This window comes from Camelus bactrianus, chromosome X (genome assembly GCF_048773025.1).
Source record: "Camelus bactrianus isolate YW-2024 breed Bactrian camel chromosome X, ASM4877302v1, whole genome shotgun sequence".
NCBI lineage: Eukaryota > Metazoa > Chordata > Mammalia > Artiodactyla > Camelidae > Camelus > Camelus bactrianus.
Window position 1 is genome coordinate 40,985,719 of NC_133575.1, and position 20,684 is coordinate 41,006,402.

Below are 20,684 nucleotides of genomic sequence, written 5' to 3' on the forward strand. Positions count from 1 at the left end.
CACCATCAAGACAAACTCCAGACGCCTGGCAGACTGGGGCCTTGGGCTGGGGGTGGGCTCAGGGGCCTCATCAGCAGAACGGAAGGTCTGCCCCAGAAGTCTGGCCTCCGAATACTGTTCCTCATATTCTTCTGAAAAACAGCACAGTGGATACACACTCTAGGGAGCCATGGCCAAGCGCCGGGCTGGGGAAGGACCACGAGCTGGGGCTCCTGCTCTAGCTGCCAGGCCTGACTTGCATTGTTTCTTTAGGATAGTTCCAGGTGTCCGAGCCTATGGATACAGAAATGGAAAACTGCCTACTTCCTACGAGGGCCCCGGGAGATAAAAGGGTCAATGTATGTGAGTTGTGCTGGTTTGGGGGCCAAGCCTTTGTCTCCGTGGCCCCTGCCTTAAGTGCTTAACTCCAGGAAGAGGCTCCGAGTGCAGACACCTTTTGCTACTTTCAGCTGCAAGGTCCTGTCTTTGCAGCCCTGCAGCTCTTCAGATTTTCTGCAACCCTACCCAGGAAATGACCTGTGTCAAGCATGAAGAAATCGGTGTTGGGAAGTCCAAGGTGGAGCACTCCCTTGGATGCTGGGAACTCTTACTTGAGCCTTCGAGGGCCCAGTTCCTGGCACCTATAGTCCCATTGTGTGGTGGGGAGGTATTAGGTCCAGGGGGGGCTGAGGTGAAGGAGAGTGAAGCCAGCAGTAGTGGCAGAGAAGGAAGGAGTTCAGGGGCATCGTCGGGGAGTAAGAAGGATGCGTAAGATTTGAATGGATTTCACTGATGTGATGAATTCGATGAGTAAATGAAGAAAGCCAGAGTAAAGACCCAACTGTCAGGGCTCTGCATATTTGAACAAAGACTTGAAGAATCATAGAAACTCAGGGTCAGGAGGGGCCTCAAGGATTCTCTGGTCCAATTCCCCATGCTGAGCTCTGGCTTCCTCCTTGGCAGCCCTTCCAGGTGTTTCTTCAGCCTTGGCACACCCCTTGCAGAGAGGGGAACAGCCTTTCTCCCAAGGCAGCTCATTCCATCCAAGGTCAGTTGAGGCTGTCAGGCATGTCATGAAAGTTCTTTCTTATCTTGAAGTGAAATCTGCCTCCCTCTAGGTTTCCACCCATCCATCCTAATTCTGCCCAGGGTGGCCACACAGAGTACACGGACTCTTTGTTTCCACATGGCATCTCCTCTCTTATCTGAACACAATGCTCATGGTGTCCCTTGGAACCTTGCTTCTCTAAACTCGCTGCTGCCCTGGCAGTGAGGTGGGGGTCGTGGCTGTTGTCCAGTTGGGTGGCCCATCTGCAGTTTTCTATTCTCCATCAGCATTAGCCCTTGTCGGTATGGATGAACGACAGCAGACAAGACCACTTTTCACTTTGAATGTTCACTCAACACATGGCTACTGAGTACCTCTTGGGGATCCAGACCTGTGCCAGGAAACCCGAGAATAGTAAGAGATGTGATTCTCTACATTGAGAAGCCCAGTCTGGTTAAGTGGACAAAATATATACTGGGACTAGTGGATGAATGAATAAATGAATGGAGAAATGAATGAAAAAGCAGTTCAGAACCATACAAGTCCTCTTTAGCTGGATGGTACAAAGGGCCTCGTATGAGGGCTTATGGAGGGAACGGTGCAAAATGCAGAACTGGTGTTCAGGGTCTTTTTGGACATGGCAAGAACAGAACTTGTAAGAAAACATAAGGATTAAGTGGGGAAGAGGGAAGAAGGGCTTCCAGGCTTGGAAAAGAGTCCTGGATGGGACAGCGAGGGCCTGGAGGGTGTAAGGAGCTTGTCACTAGCACTGGGGTTTTATTTGTATTATTTTCTTGAGCTCTAACTTACCTACCATAAAGTGCACAAATCTTAAATGTGCAAGGTCAGTGAATTTTGACATATGCCTGCCCCTGGTAACCGCCATCCAGCTATTTGCACTACCCCAGCAGTCTCTCTCATAACACTTGAGTTTTAGTCCTCTCACCACTTACATTGGATAAGTCCCTCTGGTCAGTGTTTATGTTTTTAACATTGTAAGGTCCTACATTATTATCAGGGACCACATTATTTTTTCCTTTTCCATTAACTTTAATATTGTGCCTCGATCAGCCTATGTTCCAAAGGACATGTACTGGGAGTTGATGTGGCATCTTAACAGGGGGTCTCCAGCTGCAAGAGACTCTTGCTAAGCAGTTGACATACACTCTCTTTGCAATTCTCACAAAATCATGCCATGTGGGGAATCGAAATCCCCATAGTAAAGATGACTGACTAATCTGCAGCTCAGAGAGGTTAGGTAATCTGTGTAATGTCACACAGCTAGTTAGATGTGGGATTCAAATTAGATTCTGGCTCTCTCTGATTTCAAAGTCTAGGCATTCTCACTTCTGCCTGGCATGTAGTCTGACTGCTTAGGCATTATGGCTGGGCTGTTCCTCCTGGGTTGTGTGGACCCAACTTTGTATACAATGTGCTCATGGGTATACTCCAGAAACACTGGGTTGGGAATTGGGGATGAGGTGAGCTCCGGGTACTGTGTATTGGGCTTACTCTGGTGAGGCAGGAGCCACCCAGGAGATACGTGGACAAGGTTATTCCTGCAGATGCCTTTGTCTTTGGGCGCCAGGATTCCACAGGCATGGATGATGTGGCAAGAGAAGGCCTGAGGGTATGTGGACCCACATTGTCGGAGTCTTTGATCCAGCTCTCTTTGTAAATGGCCTGACCCATGGCCCTGCCTTGGCCTCTGTCCCTTTCCCCTAGAGAATAAACTGAAAAAAAAAGGGGGGGGGGAGGAAGGGAGGTGTAAACAGCTTGTAGAAACAGAGCCTTTTAGAGTCAGTAGTCTGGAAGGTGAAAGTGTATGTTTTGTTTTTTAATAGGTTTTTCCACTGTTCTCTGTTTTCCTCTGGCGAGTCCCTGTCCGCTTCCTTCGTCGCCTCCCTCCAGCCGATGTGCATCTGGCCCGTGGGCTCCGGCCGCAGCCCCCCTCCCTCTCAGTACCTTGCAACAGGCTCTGAAGATTGAGCTGCGCCTCGCGAAGCAGCTCCTCTACACTCGGGGGCCTGCCCGAGGAGAGGAACACGTTCACTGGCTGTCGCCATGACGACCTCGAGTGGGCAGTCGCTGTCGCATTTTCCCGACCCGAGTTAGCTGCAGCTAGGGAAGGAGAGAGGCAGTGAGAGGCGCCGGCGGGGGGGCGGCGCGCGGCGGCCAGTGGGCGCCCGCGGTTCCCCGGGACCCGCCCCGGCCGGGGGTGGGGGGGCGGCGCGGGCCGCGCTTAAAAGGCGGGGACGCGCCAGCCGCAAGATTTTTCCTCGACAGATCCTGCCGCAGTCCGCTCCCTCCCGCGCCGCCAGCCTCCGCCCGCCCACCCGCCCGATCGCCGCCTCGCCGCCTCCGAGCTCCCGCCACCGCCCGCCCTCTCTGCTCCCCGGGACGAGGTAACGCGCCCCCGGCCGGGCCCCCCCCCCCGGCCCTCCGCGCTCGCCCGGGTGGGTGTGGCTCGGCCTCTCGCGCGCGCCCCGCCGCCGCACCCCGCTCCTCTCGCGGCCCGCGGCTCCCCATCCCGCCCCCGCCCGCAGCCCCAGGCCCCCAGCCAGTCCCGATGTCCGAGGCAGCCGGGAATCTCAATAGCCTCCGGATGGCGAACGTGGCCCTGCGGGAAGAATTAAATGCCCTTCGCGGGGAGAACGCCAATTTGGGCCTTCAGCTCGGCAGAGCCCTGGCCGAGGTCAATTCCTTGCGGGGCAACGTCTCGAGCTACATGCGCTGGCCAGGGCCCGTGGTGCCCGTCCTTGCCGAGGAGAACTTTGAGTTCCCGCTCAGTGAGATCGACGCCGTTCCCGAGGGAGAACTGCCCTTCCTGTGCTGGCCTCCCCCGCGCGCCGAACCCGAGTACGCCCCGGACGAACTGTTGATTAGCGTGATCCAGGATTGCGGCACCTCCAGCGGGTCCGCCGACCCGCCCCCGCTGCCCGGCCCACCCCCGCCGGCGCTGCCCCCGCCCCCGGCCAAGGAGCTGCCCCCGCTGCCCCCGCAGCCTTCTCTGCCGCCGCTGGAGCGGCCCGAGATAGAGCCCTTTTCGGGCGACCCAGTCTACCTGGCTGAATTTCTGATGCAGCTAGAGACTTTCATAGCCGACCATGAGGATCATTTCCCCGGGGGCGCTGAGCGGGTGGCCTTTCTGATCTCCTTTTTCACCGGTGAAGCCAAAGACTGGGCCGTCTCGGTCACCCAGGAGGGAAGCCCCCTGCATGCCAACTTCCCGCGCTTCCTGGATGAAATCCGTAAGGAATTCTGTGGCCCCATCCCCCCAAGTGTGGCCAAAAAGGCCATCCGCAAGCTCAAGCAGGGTGACTGTACCCTGGGCAGCTATGCAGATGCTTTTCAGTTCCTGGCTCAATTCTTGTCTTGGGATGACTGCCGCCTTCAAAACCAATTCCTCAAAGGCCTTTCAGAATTCTTCCGCAAGGAGCTCTTATGGTCAACTGAAATGGCCGACCTGGACGAGCTGATTCTTGAATGCGTGGAGATAGAAAGAAAAGTGCGTGTCCCCAAGCCGATCCCCCTCCCTGGGGTTCGCAATATCTTCTTCCCTTTTGCAGCAGACCCTAACCTCGAAGGTGAAGAAGGCGAAGAGTGCCACAGTGGGGATGAAGATGAAGAGACGCGCAGGCGCAGGCTTCACGACAAGGACCAGCGGAGGCGCGTGAGAGCTATTCAGCAAGAGACCAGGGAGGAGGAGGAGAAGAGGAAGAAGGAGGAAGAGATGAGGAAGAAGCAGCTGAAACAGAAAGGTGAGAAGGACGAGGAGGAGGAGGAGGAAGAAGAGGAGGAGGAGGAGGAAGAGGAGGAAGGAGAGGAGGAGATGAGGGAGAAGAAGGAGGAGGAAGATCAGAATAAGGAGGAGGAAGAAGAGGAAGATGAGAGCGGCCGCCAGGAACCGGAGCAGGAGCCAGAGCAGGAGCCAGAGCAGGAGCAAGAGACGGAGGACGAGACCCAAGACGACGACCTGGATGAGCTGATGGAGATGGAGCCCACATATGCCAACGCTTCGTCCCAGACTTCCGGCTACTATCATGAAAATTTCCTAGATGTGTCGCCTCCCATCGTACAGCCCAGCAGACGGAGGAACCAGAATCGAGTCCCACTTCTGGAGGGCCTTCCAGGGACGAATTCGCCCTTCTACAGTTCGCCGCCACTGATTCGCCGCGCAGGTCGCCTGGGGCAACGCCAAATTCGTAGACGGCCCCCTGTGCTCTTCCGCCTCACTCCGAGACAGGGGGGCCACCGGGCTGCACGGGGCCGCATTCGCGTGTGAGCCCTGGGGCGAGCCGGCCCCCCCGGAACACACCCTTCTACTGCGTCCCCTGCCCCTGCTATCGCTGCCACACCTGCCCCATTCACAGACCAGTACTTAAGGGAGATCCAGACCTGCAGAACCCGAAGAAGAGCTGTAGAACTCCAGAGCTTCCTGTGACCGAGACCAGGGAGTGACACGTGCCTGGCCGAGGCCACCTGGGAAAGGAGGGCTCGGCAATCGCTGTCCTCTCAGTGTGCACGCTGCTCAGTCCTGCCACGAGCTGGAGAGCAGGTTTCTGGGCCTGTTACCATCCATGGACTGGTCACCCTCTTGTATTTCCCCTCTAGTTGTCCCCAGCCCTCACTTCTGCGTTTATTCACTCTATGTTCTCCAGTTTAATCCTCTGACTGGCTCACCAGGACTTCACCCAATGCCTCACTGATCTGCCCCAATGAATGAAAGGACAGGCTCCACTGAACTCCTAAAGCCACTGAGGCCACTTCCTGGGTATAATCGGCAGAGAGTGGGATGCTACAAGAAACATGCCTGGAAGCCTGCACTTGCTTCCTGTCACACCTCCAGCAGAAGGGCCCCATAGAGGCCCCTGCATCTAGCCCAGTGAGAAGACGCGAAACCATGTGTCCCATGGACCACCTGGCTGAGACCTGTTCTCGACTGACAGAGCAAGCTGGTTCTACCTTCTCACAGATGACTGGCCCAGGGCCTCAGAGCTCTCCAGATGTGGGACCCTCTCCTCTCCTGACACTGCCCTCCTGGGCATCCTCAGTGGACAGAGCCCGATGTTCCAGGCCCTCCCCCTTTCCTTGATCTTGCTTAAAGGGTAGGCGTAGGGTGGGGGAGGAGGAGGAGAAGCAGCAGTACCATCACAGTGTGACCTTGGGAGGAGTGACTCTTTCCTTAGGGATGGTGGTCTCCTCCCCCGGCCAGGCCTTGGACTGCAGTCTCCAGCCAAAGGCCTTGGCAGAGATTTGCTGTCCTTGGGGTTCTGGAGGAAGCCTAATTGGCTTTTCCAAAGAGAGAGAGGCCTGAGGCCTGCTCTTTAACTCCAAATTAAAGGACTCAGTTCTGAGAGGAGAGAGGAAGGGTCTCTCTACAGACTGTACCCATTGCGGTCTCACAGGATGTACTGGCATCTCACGCAGGGCCCGCCAGGGCCTGGTGCTGGGCATGGAGTATATGGTGAGGCTTAAGAGGTTGACTGCCTAGTAGTAACTCCTGGGACTTCTGGGTACTAACTCAGCGGCCCTTGTAGAGACTTACTGCTTGCCTGGGGTACAGAAAACACTGCTTCGGCAGTGGAGTACACACTATGTCACTCTGGCCACAGAATGCCAGCCAGATGCACTGCTGGCCTGAACTGCCCTCCATACTGGGCTTCCTGCATGGGGCCCGGCAGCTGGGCAAGTGCAGCCAAAGTGTCTGTGGCCAGAGAGAGGAAAACATAGTAAACTAAGCCTCTGCTCCTCACCGGAGTCTGACAGATAATCTCAGCCCAGCCTTAGGATTCTGAGCCCAGAGGCAAGAGGATGGAGCTGGAGGAAGAGGAGGAACCCAGTCCTCCGCTGGTTTCTGGTGAGGTCTCTATTCATCGATGGGAGGTAAGAAGCCCTTTTGCTGCTCACACACACATTTCTCCAGCCTAGGGAATTGCTGGAGCCGGGCCTTTAACCTGTTGCTCCCTTCTAAAAAGGCTACTGCCCCTCCTCCAAAGAGAAAAGTAATACCTAATCTATTCTAAACATTTGGCAAAGAGAAGACTGTAAGGGCCAACCCACCCCACAGACATTCACAATCTCACTGCACAGACGCCCACACAGTTAACACTTTGCTGCCTTTCTTTCTCGGCTGTTCTCACCATGTCTCTTCAGAGCTGAGATCATCCTGCAAGATCCTGATCAGCAGGATTTAAAATGGCTGCCCCCTCTGCAGTCACGCATACCGAATAACTGATTGAACAGTCTCCTAATTTGTCGGACAGGTTGATTGCCTGGTTGCCCCCATCCCTACTAGTGTGGGAGGAAATAACCCTGTTGTTTGTTTTTCAGCTGTTTCCTCAGGAGAGAGTTCCAGAAGGGGAAGCGCTTATTCTCTGAGGCGACGGAGCCTGTTTGCTGATGGTCAACACGCTGGCCCTGCTGCCCACGTCCCTGCCGGAGAAGTGCAGAGGCAAGGTGCCTCGCACCCCCGCCTCCAGGGACCCCTCAGCACAGGCCCTGCCTGTGGCCATGGTGCTTCTCATCCTGAGCCCGTGGAGCCTCAGCTAGGGAAAGAGCAGATGAGCAGTGAGCTGGTTTCTGGCCCTCTGGTGGCAAAGGGGCTGGGGCTTCCCTTTGACCCTCTCCCCCCCTTTCCCAGATCTTCAATATTGTGATGTAACAGCCACAAGAGCTGTAAGAAGGACTATGGGCTCTGGGAAACTTTCTTGGGTTGAAAGAAGTGGGGTGGGGGTGGGGGATGCATGCCGGGGTCTGAAGGCAGTCCAAGAATTTCCAGAGACCCGGGAAGACATCGTTTGAAACGAATGCGTTACTGTGTTCTTGTTGCATTACTGTGTTGTGAAGATAAGAAGTTATTCTGTACGCTAAAGCTTTCTCCTCAATAAAAATATAAAGGGTGTGTAAAGATCGTGTGTCTCTGGGTTATTGAGCAAGCGCAGAAGCCCAGCCGGGAGGCATCAGGTACTTCCCAGGCTCCTTGCCTGAATCACCCCTAGCCTGAAGCCTTGCAGGCCTTCAGTGAGGAAACTAAGGCCCGGCAGGCTCAAGCCACCTACCTAGAGTCCTCTGAGTTTGTGGACGGCGAAGTTGTTCAGAGGGAACTAGGCATCTTGGAAAGTAGCGTTAGTTATCCACTAATATAAAGGTATGAATGGCCTAATCCTACCATCCTGTAACAGTTCCCCCCTCCCCCACCACCACCAAATACACACACACACACACACACACACAGAGAGAGAGAGAGAGAGAGAGAGAGAACTTTGGAGGGAAGGAGGGAGGCCACGTTGGGGAAGTTGTGGAGGGGCTGGAGGAGGGCGGGGGTGGGGGTGGGGGCTCTTCCACTTCTTGGCACTAGATGGTGCTATGGGACACCAGTGAGTAAGCGGGTGAAGATTTTCAAGCATCCCCAGGACAGTCCACACGGACACCCTCCAAGCAAGATTTCACTGCTCCTCAAAGACTGTGGGGTCAGAAGAAACTGAATCTCATTCTGGGATTTGCTCGAGTTTCCCAGCCACGAGTTGGATTTTTCCCTGCCCTGAGACAGTGGGTGGGAACATTTACTGAGCCCCCTACTAGGTACAGGGGCTCTGCCAGGCACTTCACATCCGTTATCTCAGATCATCTTGCCCTCATTGTAGAGATAAGGAAACTGAGGCTTAGAGAGAAGTCACTGGCCCCAGGTTGACAGCTGGTGAGTGGCTCTGTCACAGCCCAGCAGCTGCCCATAGGTCACCTCCAGGGATGCATCACCCCTCTCTGCCTCCCCTCCAAGGACCTCCTGTCTCCTGGGTCTCTCCTGTCCAGCCCGTCCACCCTCCTGCCCTGCCCACTGTCCAGGCATGTAGTGAGAAGTGACACCCGGCTTTGAAGGTGCACTTGCTTAGCCTCTTTATGGGGAAGAAAGGCAGGCAGGCAGGAAGGGAGGGAGGGAAGGAGGAAACCAGTGTGTTTCTGACTGTGTACCAGGCACTTTCACCACATTTCATTCCCACCCTTAGGGAGGCAGGTAATGATGTCTTCTCTTAGGCCCGAGGAATCTGAATTTCAGAGGTATTAGGTTCCATGGAGGACTTGGGGCTTTGTGACTCCAAAACCTACACACTCTCAACTCTGATACCCCATGCCATTTCCCAGGAAAGCCCTCCCCCGACGAGTTCAAGCCTCAGCCTGACTGGATTCTGGGTCTTGGCCAGAGCAACCAGGTATGCATCAGGTGCACTGTCCCTGGAGGCTCTGGGAGAACTAGCCACTTCTGCCCGGCAGGGAAGGGCCCTCAGAGTAAGGCAGGCTAGTGGCAGGGCTGAGTTTCATGCTGATGAGAATGCCTGAGTGTGTGGCTGACTGCCCCTTCTGGGGAGGGAAAGGGCTGTGGGGCCCTGAGCGGCATCTGTGATCACTGAGGCTCCCCTTTCTGCTTCAGGGGGTCAGGTAAAGTCCCCAGCACCCCGGGACTTTTACATGCCATTGCAGGTAGGGATAGGCGGGCCCAGATTGTGTGATGGATGGCCCACCAGCCTTGCCCAACCCCGCAGCCAGCAGCCCCATGAATATAGGGAAAAGAGCTCTGGATTCCAGTCTGGCCCTGCCGCTGCTTGGATTTGCGACACTGTATGAGTCCCTTTCCTTCTCAGGCCACAATATCCTCATCCATCTAGTCCTTGGGGCCCAGCACACGGCTGGGTACACAGTAGGATCGCAACCCTAGCATGGTACCTAAACAAATAAGTTAGTGAATGGATGGAGACTTAGAGGCAGTCTGCCAAGGGCATCTGCAGATGAGAGGGAGTTTGGAGGACTAGAGGATCCTCTCCAAAATGGAATGAGAAGCCCCCTCCACATCTCTCTAACCTGGAAGGATGTGTTAAGATGACCTTTATGAGGTGCACATGTGAGATCTTATAGTGACGTTCAGCAAATCATCTGCAGAAGCCCAAGTTGGGAAGACGTGGCTTAGAAGAAACTTGCGAAAAAAAAAAATCTGAACACGAGTTGATGGGGGCTCAGAATGAATCAGCAGACTGTGGAGGCTGCCAGACATGCTCATGCCTTCCTGGCAGCTGCGACAGAGCACATGCAGGATCCAGGAGATGGGCAGGTCCCACCTGGGGTCCTGGCTGCCCAAGGGAAGGTGACCAGGTTGCATGCCACAGAAGCCCTTTTGCATGCCAAAAATAAGGCAATTTTTGAATAAAAGAAAGTGGGAAGGAAAGAGTGGGGGCAGTAGAAGAGTGACAAGGATGGTGAGAATCATAAAAACTGTTTCCAAGGGCTGGAGAAAGGCAGAGAAAATCTTGCTGCCTGTGAAGCTGGTCTCACTGTTCCCTTCATTCATTCTGGGAGGAAATTGGCAGCTCAAGGTCACTCGCTCCATTTATAGAGTTCAACTGTGAACTCCAGCGGTTAGACAGCCAGGATCCTTACCCTCCACCCTCCACTCACATCCACACTGGTGGAATCAGAATCTCCAGGAATTTCTATTTCTAAAAAGCTCCCTAGGCAATTCGAATGCCCAGCCCAGCCAGGTGGAGAAAAGAGCGCTTTGGGGACCAACTAGCCCAGGTGACATTTAACAGCCAGTTGGGTTCTGAGCCTTCCCCTAGAGTTCCCTGGAGCAGGAACCAGCCCAGAGATCCTACACTAGCACATAGTAAGTAATCAAGAAATGTTTGTGCAATGACTACCCTCCTCCCCCCACATGCACCATAGTCTGGTGCGAGCTCGCCCCTCCGGGGTACCTGCTCACAATGCACCTCCAGAGAGACAGTATGGGTGCAGAAGTCTGGCCCTGAGAAACCAGGTCCATCAGAGTTGAAGCCTTTACCCTTGACCACCAGAACTGACTCCTGTGGGGCCTCGGCCCCTCCCAGGGGATGAGGACAAGCATTAACAAGGCAAGAGCTTACCCCCGAATGGGGGAAGGGGCTCCACCTCCGGCTAGCAGTTCCTGCATCCTGCCTAGATGAGGGAAAGCTCTGCAGACCACTTCTCCCCCTGGGAGGTCACAGACACAGAAACACAAAACCCAGGGTTCTTGGTTGCCCTGGTAACAACAGGACCTACTTGGAAGAAAACAGTCTTTGAAAGGCTTAGGAAGGTGCCTATTTCCTTTGACAGAGGGCAGGCTCTGACCTGCTCCTCGCAGCCCCTCTCTCCTTCCTCCTGCCACATCGCGGGGAAGAGCTGGGGCCCCTCACCTCAGCTCCTCTTCTGAGAGGGTGGGGCCAGAAAGTAGGGCCCTGGCTTTTAATTCTGCTCTGACAGTGGGCTGTTAATATAAGAAAGAGGCTGAAACGGAAGGTGTTAGCAGGTGAATTCATGGCGATTGTCCTCTGGTCCAAGGAAGCCTCGCCTGATTGGACCCATACACAACAAAACTTGAGGAGGGCAAGCACCCCCAGCAGCTCCAGTCTTACCTCTTCCTCACCATGTACCCTGGAGATGGAGCTGGAGGGAGGGTCAGAAGTTCTAGACTCCTCCTTGCCCAGTTCAGTCCCTCATCTCTCATCTGGACTCCTGAAGTAGCCTCCTTGCTGGTCTAACCAGCCTCTAGACTCTACCCCTTCGAAACAACCCACCTTCTACATGCTTGCTTGTGGAGTGGGTAGACATGGTCCTTTGAACACACAGATCTGGTCCTGTTGCTCCTATACAAAGACCCTTCAATGGCTCTCCTTCCTTTATGGGAAGACTTGTGGACCTGGTTCTGGCGTTCCTCACCATCTGATCAGAAATAAACTACCTATGCTATTTCATCTGGCCCATGCCGTCATTCTTCCCCCTCCCATTCAGTCCAAACCACAGACATCCTGAGTGATAGCGTTCTTTGCTTACATACCCTCCATGCCTCTGGCCCTTTGCACACCCAATTCCCTCTTCCTTAAAAATTCATCAGCACTCCTGGCCCCACTCCAACTGGCAATCTCTTCTGCTCTAAGACTGCTTCCTCCACGAAGCTGCCTTCACTCCTCAGACAAGCTCCCGCCCTTCTAAGTCCTCACTTGCTCCCCTGCCTCCAACCCCAGTGCTCCGTAAGGCTTGAACAGAGACTGGGTCATGACTCCAAATGAGCTTGTTGGTCACTTGTCCCTTCCGCAGGTGGGGGCTGCATTGGCAGGAGCTTATGGGAGGAGGAATGGCCTCCTGAGATCTGGTGGAGGGCTGACGGTAGGCAAGTGGATCTGGGAGCACCCTTCACATCAAGGTGGAGGTGTGGACAGTCGGAGCAAGTTGAGGAAGAGAGAGTAGGAGTATGCCGAGCTGGTTGGCCATTCCCCACTGAGTCCCCTGCTGATGGCCTCCATCTCTTTGGGGGGGCCATCACCCCTAATCCAGCAATGTGGTGGAGAGTGACTTCCACTGGGCTTCAGGGTCACACTGAACAGGCTTTGAACCCTGGCCCTGCCACTTCCTCGTTGTGTACCCTTGGCTTGGTCACGTCACCTCTCTAAGCCCTAGTTTTCTTTTTCAAAAAATGGAGATAATAATAGTATACATTAGTGAGATAATTGATATGGAGCAACAACAACGATAGAAATAGCTAATACTTATTAGCACTTACTATTTGTTGGGCACTAAGTGATCTACATTTATTAACTCATGGAGTCATCGCAACAACCCTATAAAGTAAGTAGTGTTATTATTCCCCATTTTGCTGATTAAGAAACAGCACGGAAATATTAACTTGTCCAATGTCACAGCACTAGCATGCAAGTGCTTTTGAGCCCTCCAGTAAGGCAGGGAAAGTTCTGTGGATCAGAAACGAGGCCAGTGGATCAGGAGAGCACCGAGTTCCAGGGCAGGGGTCTCAGTCTCTTTAAGGTCATGGGTCCCTCTAGCAGTTTGATGAAACCTCTGGACCCCATCTCAGAATAAGGTTTTCAGATGCACACAGTAAAATACATAGAATTGCAAAGGAAAGGAATCATATTGAAATTGTTACAAAATAGTTATAAGAAATTGTGATCTAGTCATATTACTACTTTAATAATGCATTAAGTCACAAGACTGAGTGGCAAGGAGTGGGTATCACTCAGTGATAGTGCACATGCTTAGCAGACAGAAGGTCCTAGGTTCAATCCCCAGTACCTCCAGTAAAAAAAAAAAAAAAATATATATATATATATATATACACACACACACACACACACACATATATAAAATAGATGAAAAATAAGTTTCTTCTGTATAGCACAGGGAATTATATTCAATATCTGATAGCAACCTATAATGAAAAAGAATATAAAAAGGAATATAAACATGTATGTGTATGACTGAAACATTATGCTGTACACCAGAAATTGACGCAACATTGTAAACTGACTATACTTAAAAAAAAAAAAGATTGAGTGACAAGCCTATATATTAAAAGTTTTGAAGTGATGATGAACATAAGTAACTTGTTGGATATACAGTTACTGTAATCTGATATAAAAATATTTGTGATTTCTACTGGGGATAAAGTCACAAATACTGCTAAGACTTTTATGGCTCATTGCCTACCATCTTAATTCGAGGAAATGCTAAATTTCTGGTAGAGGTTAGTGGAAAAAGATCAAGTAATTTTCCCATCCAAGTTCATAGACCCCCTTCCTAAATTCTTTCCACACACCCCTTGGAGGTCTATGAAGCTCAAGTTAAGGAGCCCTGCCCTCGAGTATCAGAGGAAAGACAACGGCGGCACTGTAAGCTCCAAGGAGAAGCTAGGGGCTGGCAGAAAGACAAGTGTGTGGTTTCTCTTTCAAGAACTGTTTACAGAAATCATGAAGTCTGGCAGCTCCCTCTTCCTTTTGGTCCTGAGTCAGCAGCCCGGGGTGGGGCTGAGGCTGTCACACTTGGTTGGAGTTTCAGGCTCACCACACACTCATCCCTAAGAGCTGATTTGTTCCACTTCCTTACCAGTGAAATCTTGGTGGGTTTTGCTCCATTTTAAAATTTGGACTTGCTTGCACACACAGATTTCCCATTAGTCTGGAAATCATCTTGAAGTGGACAATCTGATGGGCTCGACATTTTCTGAGCTAATGGATGCTTTAACCCTAGCTTCCCAGCCAGGTTTAAGGCTCGCAGAGAGAAGGGGAAAGATCACCAACTGTGCCATGCACCCCAGCACACCAGTCAGAATCGATCTTCCTCAAATACCAAATGCTTTTTGCTGACTTCCTGGCTTTGCCACCTGTCGCCCAAATCCCTGCCAACCAGGGCAGCACAGTCTGGGCACCTCGGCCAAAGCGACAAATGGTCAGAACAGCAGTAAGCCTCCCATTCAAGACTCAAAGAGTACTGTTTCTCAAGACCAGGCTCCAGGCCTATTCACAATGCTCTGCTTTGGGGGGGGGGGTCCCAGCTGGCCAAGGTCTACTGCCTTCTGCTCTTACCCAGGGTACTGTATTTTACTCAGAACTGAGCAATGCTTGGCTGATGGCCAATGTGCTAAAGAGGCTGCAGCTTAACTTGCAAAGTGAGAATGTGAGATTGTGATAGCCTTAGGAACTAGAGCCAGTGGCTAATAAAGAGGCTGGTTCAGAATGAATCTGACTCAGTTGATGGCACAGCACAATATGCTTTAGGGGTTCAGGCTGAGAGCTCCGCAGGCTGGAATATGAAGAAGACATTTCCTTGAATACAAAAGAAATATATGAATGCTCCTAAGCTTGGCCAAGGATCCCAAACATAGGCTGAAGGAAACTGAGGACCAAATGAGAATTCAAAAGAACTTGAATTAGAAAAAGAAAAAATTTTGATTAGCTAGATTGACCAAGAGAGAGAAGACCCCAGTTACTTAAACCAGAAATAAGAGGAGACCTTACAATCAACTTTATGGAAACAAAAAGGATTAGAAAGGAATACTATGAACAATTGTGTGACAATAAATTATACAACTTAGATGAAATGCATGAATTCCTAGAAGACATAAACCATTGAAAAGACACAAAGAAGAAATAGAAACTCCGTTACAGTTACCAGGGTTCTGGAAGTGGGGAGGGAGGGAATAAATCGGGAGTTTGGGATTGGCTGCTACAAACTACTATATACAGAATAGATAAACGACAAGATCCTACTGTCTAGCACAGGGAACTATATTCAATGGCTTGTAGTAACCTTTAATGAAAAAGAGTACATGTATATGTATATATGTATAACTGAATCTGGCATATGCTGCTGTACACCACAAACTAATACAACATTGTAAATCAAATAATTAAAATTAAAATTAAAGTAAAAAAAAAAACTCCAGATAAACCTATTATAAGTAAAGAGATTGAATTAGTAATTAAAACTACCCATGAAGAAAAGCCCAGACACAGATTGGCTTCTTTGGTGAATTCTACCAAATATTTAAAGAAGAATTAATGTTAATTCTTTTTTTTTCCATTTTTTTGGGGGGGAGTGGGAGGTAATTCGGTTTGTTTGTTTGTTTGTTTGTTTGTTTGTTTATTTATTTATTTATTTATTTTTAAAGTGAGGCACTGGGGGTTGAACCCAGGACCTCGTGCATGCTAAACACATACTCTACCACTGAGCTATACCCTCCCTCCTTTAATGTCAATTCTTCACAAACTCTTTCAAAATATAAAAGAGGCAACACTTATAACTCATTCTATGAAGCCAGTATTACCTTGATACCAAAATTAGACAAAAAACAATCACAAGAAAAGAAAACTGCAGACCAATATCTCTTATGATTATGGGCACAAAAATCCTCAACAAGATACTAGCAAACCAAATCCAGCAACATATAAAAAGGCTCATATACCATGGCCAAGTAGGATTTCTCCCAGGTATGCAAAGTTGTTGTAACACTTGAAAATCAATTAATGAAATACAGCAAATCAATAGAATAAAAAAACCCCATAATTATCTCAATAGACATAGAAAAAGAAGTTGACAGAGTCCAACATTCTTTCATGATTAAAAAAAACTCTCAACAAACTAGGAATAGAAAGGAGTTTCCTCAACCTGACAAAGGGCATCTGTGAAAAACCCACAATAACATCACAACAGTGAAATGCTAAAAGCTTTCCCTCTAAGATCAGAAGCGGTCCCCTCTGGCCACTTCTACTCAACATTGTACTGCAGGTTCTAGCCAGAGTAATTTGATAAGAAAAAGAAATAAAAGGCATTGGAAAGATCTGAAAGTAAGAAGTAAACTATATTTACAGATGACTTGATCTTATATAAGGAAATCCTACAGAATCCACTAAAAAACTATTCACATAATAAATGAGTTCAGCAAAGTTTTAGAATATGAAATCAATATAAAAATTGTATTGCTATACACTTGTAATGAATAATATGAAATAAAATTGAGAAAATAATTCCATTTACAATATCACCAAAAGAACAAAACACTCAGAATAAGTTAAAAAGAAAGTGAGAGACTTGTATACGGAAAACTTACAAAACATGTTGAAAGAAATTGAAGATTGAAACAAATGGAAAGACATCCGACATTCATGGATAAAAATACTCAATATTGTTAAGATGACAAGACTCTCGAAAATGATCTACAAATTCAGTGTAATCCTGATCAAAAGCCGAGCTGGATTCTTTGCAGAAATTGACACACTGATCCTAAAATTCATATGGAAATTCCAGGGGCCCAGAATGGCCAAAACAGACTTTAGAGAGAACAAAGTTGGAAGACTCACACTTTCCGATTCCAAGACTTTATACAAAGCTACAGTAATCAAAATAGTGTGTCACTAGCATAAGGATAGATATGTAGATCAATGGAACGGAACTGAGAATCCCGAAATGAACTCATACATCTGTGGCCAGTTGATTTTTGACAAAGGTGCCAAATCCATTCAATAGGGAAAGAACAGTCTTTTCAGTAAGTGGTGCTAGGACAACTGGATTTCCATATGTAGAAGAACGGAGTTGGAATTCATTCTCACACTCATACAAAATCAAACTCAAAATGGATCAAAGACTTACACATAACAGCTAAAACTATAAAACTTAGAAGGCAATATAGGTGTAAATCTTTGAGACCTTGGATTGGGCAATAGTTGCTTAGATATGACACTAATTGCACAAACAACAAAAGAAAAAATTCATTAAGATTAAATTCATTAATGTTCATTAAAATGAAAAACTTTTGTGTTACAAATAACTCCATCAAGAAAGTAAAAAGCCTAAAGAATGCCAGAAAATATTTGCAAATCATATGTCTAATCAGAGACTTGTATCCAGAATATATAAACATCTCTTACAAATCAATAATAAAAAGACAAATAACCCAATTCAAAAATGAGCAAAAGATCTGAATAGACATTTTTCCAAGGAAGATATACAAATGACCAATGAGCACATAAAAAGATGCTCTATATCATTAGTCCTTAGGGAAACGCAAATAAAAACCACAGTGAGATCCCACTCTACACCCACTAGAATGGCTATAATCAAAAAGTCAGACAAATGTTGATGATGTGGAGAAACTGGTACTCTCACACCTTGCTGGTGGGACTGTAATATAGTGCAGCTGCTTTGAAAAATGGCTGGTCCCTCAAAACGTTAAATATGGAGTTATCCTATGACCCAGCACTTCCGCTACTAGGCATATACCCAAGAGAAATGAAAACACACATCCACACAAAAACTTGTACTTGAATGTTCGTAGCCACATTATTTACCATAGCCCCAAAGCGGAAGCAATCCAAGTGTGCATCAGCTGGTGAATGGGTAAATAAATAAAATGTGGTACAGACATACAATGCAATGTTATACCTCCATAAAAGGGAATGAAGTAATGACACATACTATGGCATCAACGAACCTTGAAAACATTATGCCACGTGAAAGAAGCTAGACACAAAAGGCCATATAGTGAATGATTCCATTCATATGAGATGTCCAGAATAGACAAATCCATAGAGACAGAAAGGAGATTAGTGGTTTCCTAGGGCTAAGGAGGGGGTTGAGGGCACAGGGTTTCTTTCAGGGGTGTTGAAAATGTTCTAAGATTGTGGTGATGGCTGCACAACTCTTTAAATATACTAAAACCCACAGAATTGTACATTTTTTTCCCCTAAAAGCTGAGAATTAGATTTTACTCGGCAGATTTCATTAGGACTTGAGGCCAGGACACAGCATCTCAGAACACTCTAGGAAGCTGTTCCCATTTTAAAAAGAGGGGAGGAAAATAGCTCAGTGGTAGAGCGTGTGCCTAGCATGCATGAGGTCCTCAGTTCAATCCCCAGTACCTCCATTAAAAATAAATAAACAAAAAAATAAAAACAAACAAACCTAATTGCTTCCCTCTCACACACAAAAAATCTAAAATGGGTAAGCTATGTGATATATGCATTATATCTCACTAAAGCTCTTACATATATAAAAAAGAATCCTGGTAAGTCAGAAATGTACCACAATATCATACTCAAGCATCAACACAGAGGCCACAAAATGAGATCAGTGTAGTTGCGTGATAAACTGCAGAAATTCTAGTGCATCTTAGTAGATCCTACAGTGACCATGTATCACAGGTAAGCTACCATTTAAAAGTAAACTGGTTACTGGGGTGCAAAGAAATATACTATAGAGACAAGCACTATACTCAGATCTTAGTAGACTCTAACTGGAGTGTCTTTGTTTCAGGTACCATAGTTTAAAAGAGGAAAGTGGGGCTGAGAGTGGTACATATCATTGGATTTTCAAGCTTACTACACACCCACCCCAATAATCTGACCTAGATCTTGTAAGTCCACTACCCTGGCCCAATCAGGAGTTCCCTGATACCTAGAGATATTTAGGGGGCAAGATGGGGCTATAGGCCCCTCTGGCTAGCTGTATTTATTCCTTTTTTGGGGAGTGTTGGGTAATTAGGTTTAACCCAGGACCTAATGCATGCTAGGCGTGTGCTCTACCACTGAGCTATACCCTCCCCCATATTTATTCCTTTAGACATGAAGATCTAGTTGAAGTTCTCACCAAACGTTCACTTTTCCACAGTAATCAGCAAGGTCTCAGAGCTCCCAAGCCACGCTGATTCTCAGGTGGAATCTTTCTCCCTTTCTGAGGGTGAGTTAGAGAACTTACTGTCCAGCCCTCATGCCCACCTCCCAGTCATCCTCACTGGGGCCAGCCATCCTTGGTGTTGTCATTGAGGTTCCTCAGATGGATGAGACTCCGACTCACATCTCTTCCCTTTTAACCTTGAAGGACCTTGTGTTTTGCTCCAATGTGACCTGATGAGCCCAGAGTTGCCCTCCTGTCCCTAAGTGGAGATGGGGACTCACGTATGGCAGTCCTGTATCCTGAGTCCTCTAGCGTAGTCTTTATTTCAACTCTGTTCATTGGTTATCTATGCTCCAATACACTTTTCTTGTCTAACCCAATTTGTTTAGTATTTTCATTCCAAAGATATATTTAACCACATTCAGATGTTTGTGACTAGAGAAAGAAATCACCTGTAATTTTACCTTGTCTGTTTGCATACACATTTTTACATAAGTGCAACCACAGTAAAAATACAATTTTGTACCATATTTTTTTACTTATCAAATCATAGGAACTTTACAATCCCCTTTGTTTTACTTAGAATCATTGTCATGCTGAAGGAGCAGACAGAACCCTAGGCTCCATTATTTTGAACAGTAACAGTTGTTAGCCTTTATAAATATAGCCCCTTACCAGAACCCTCCTGCACTGCTGGTGGGAATGTAGTTTGGTACAGCCACTGTGGAAAACAGTATGGATATTCCTCAAAAGACTAGGAATAGACTTACCATATGACCCATGAATCCCGCTCCTGGGCATATATCTAGAAGGAACCCTACTTCAAAAAGACACCTGCACCCCAATGTTCATAGCAGCGTATTTACAATAGCCAAGACATGGAAACAGCCTAAATGTCCATCAACGGATGACTGGATAAAGAAGTGGTGGTATATTTATACAACAGAATACTACTCAGCCATAAAAACCAACAACATAATGCCATTTGCAGCAACATGGATGCTCCTGGAGAATGTCATTCTAAGTGAAGTAAGCCAGAAAGAGAAAGAAAAATACCATATGAGATCGCTCATATGTGGAATGTAAAAAAAAACAAAACAAAACATAAATACAAAACAGAAACAGACTCACAGACATAGAATACAAACTTGTGGTTGCCAAGGGGGAGGGGGGTGGGAAGTGACAGACTGGGATTTCAAAATGTAGAATAGATAAACAAGATTATACTGTGTAGCACAGGGAAATATAGACAAGATCTTGTGGTAGCTCACAGAGAAAAAAAAGGTGATAATGAATATATGTATGTTCACATATAACTGAAAAATTGTGCTCTACACTGGAATTTGACACAACATTCTAAAATGACTATAACTCAATAAAAAAAGTTAAAAAAAGAGGAAAAAAATAAAACACACACACACACAAATATATAGCCCCTTACCATATCCCAGACATTGTTTTAAGTACTTCGCAAATTTTATCTTCACAATAACCCTATGAGGCAGGTACTATTTATTATATCCCCCATTTTAAAGATGAAGAAACTGAGACGCTGAGAGGTTAGATGGTTTGTCCAAAGTCATATAGCTAGTAATCCAGGCTGCCTGGTACCAGAGTTTGTGCTCAGAACTCCTCCAGTGGGTCTCGAACTTTAGTGAGAACCAGAATATCCTGGAGGGCCTGTTAAAAC

At 48.2% G+C, this 20,684-nt stretch overlaps 2 protein-coding genes across 9 annotated transcripts in view; one reads left to right on the forward strand and one right to left on the reverse strand.

The window, feature by feature from the left end:
• The window catches only part of NHSL2 (NHS like 2), a 268,211-nt gene that overhangs the window by 17,957 nt on the left and 229,570 nt on the right, over positions 1 to 20,684 (reverse strand). For 2 of the 8 annotated variants that reach the window (XM_074359347.1, XM_010973664.3), the window contains 2 exons: positions 2,993 to 3,148; positions 4 to 131 (listed from right to left, as the gene is read on the reverse strand). The exons of 1 other annotated variant lie outside the window; for it this stretch is intronic. In XM_074359347.1, the coding sequence (XP_074215448.1) occupies positions 4 to 131; positions 2,993 to 3,148 (284 nt within the window). Of the gene's footprint in view, positions 1 to 3; positions 3,149 to 20,684 lie in introns of all 8 variants that reach the window. 5 more of the 8 variants (XM_074359348.1, XM_045509211.2, XM_074359352.1 and 2 more) reach the window with 4 other exon arrangements.
• On the forward strand, positions 3,574 to 7,937 carry RTL5 (retrotransposon Gag like 5). Its single transcript, XM_074359353.1, has 2 exons — positions 3,574 to 6,913; positions 7,361 to 7,937. Exon 1 carries the CDS (start codon positions 3,597 to 3,599, stop codon positions 5,310 to 5,312), a length of 1,716 nt encoding a protein of 571 aa, XP_074215454.1. The 5' UTR covers positions 3,574 to 3,596; the 3' UTR covers positions 5,313 to 6,913; positions 7,361 to 7,937.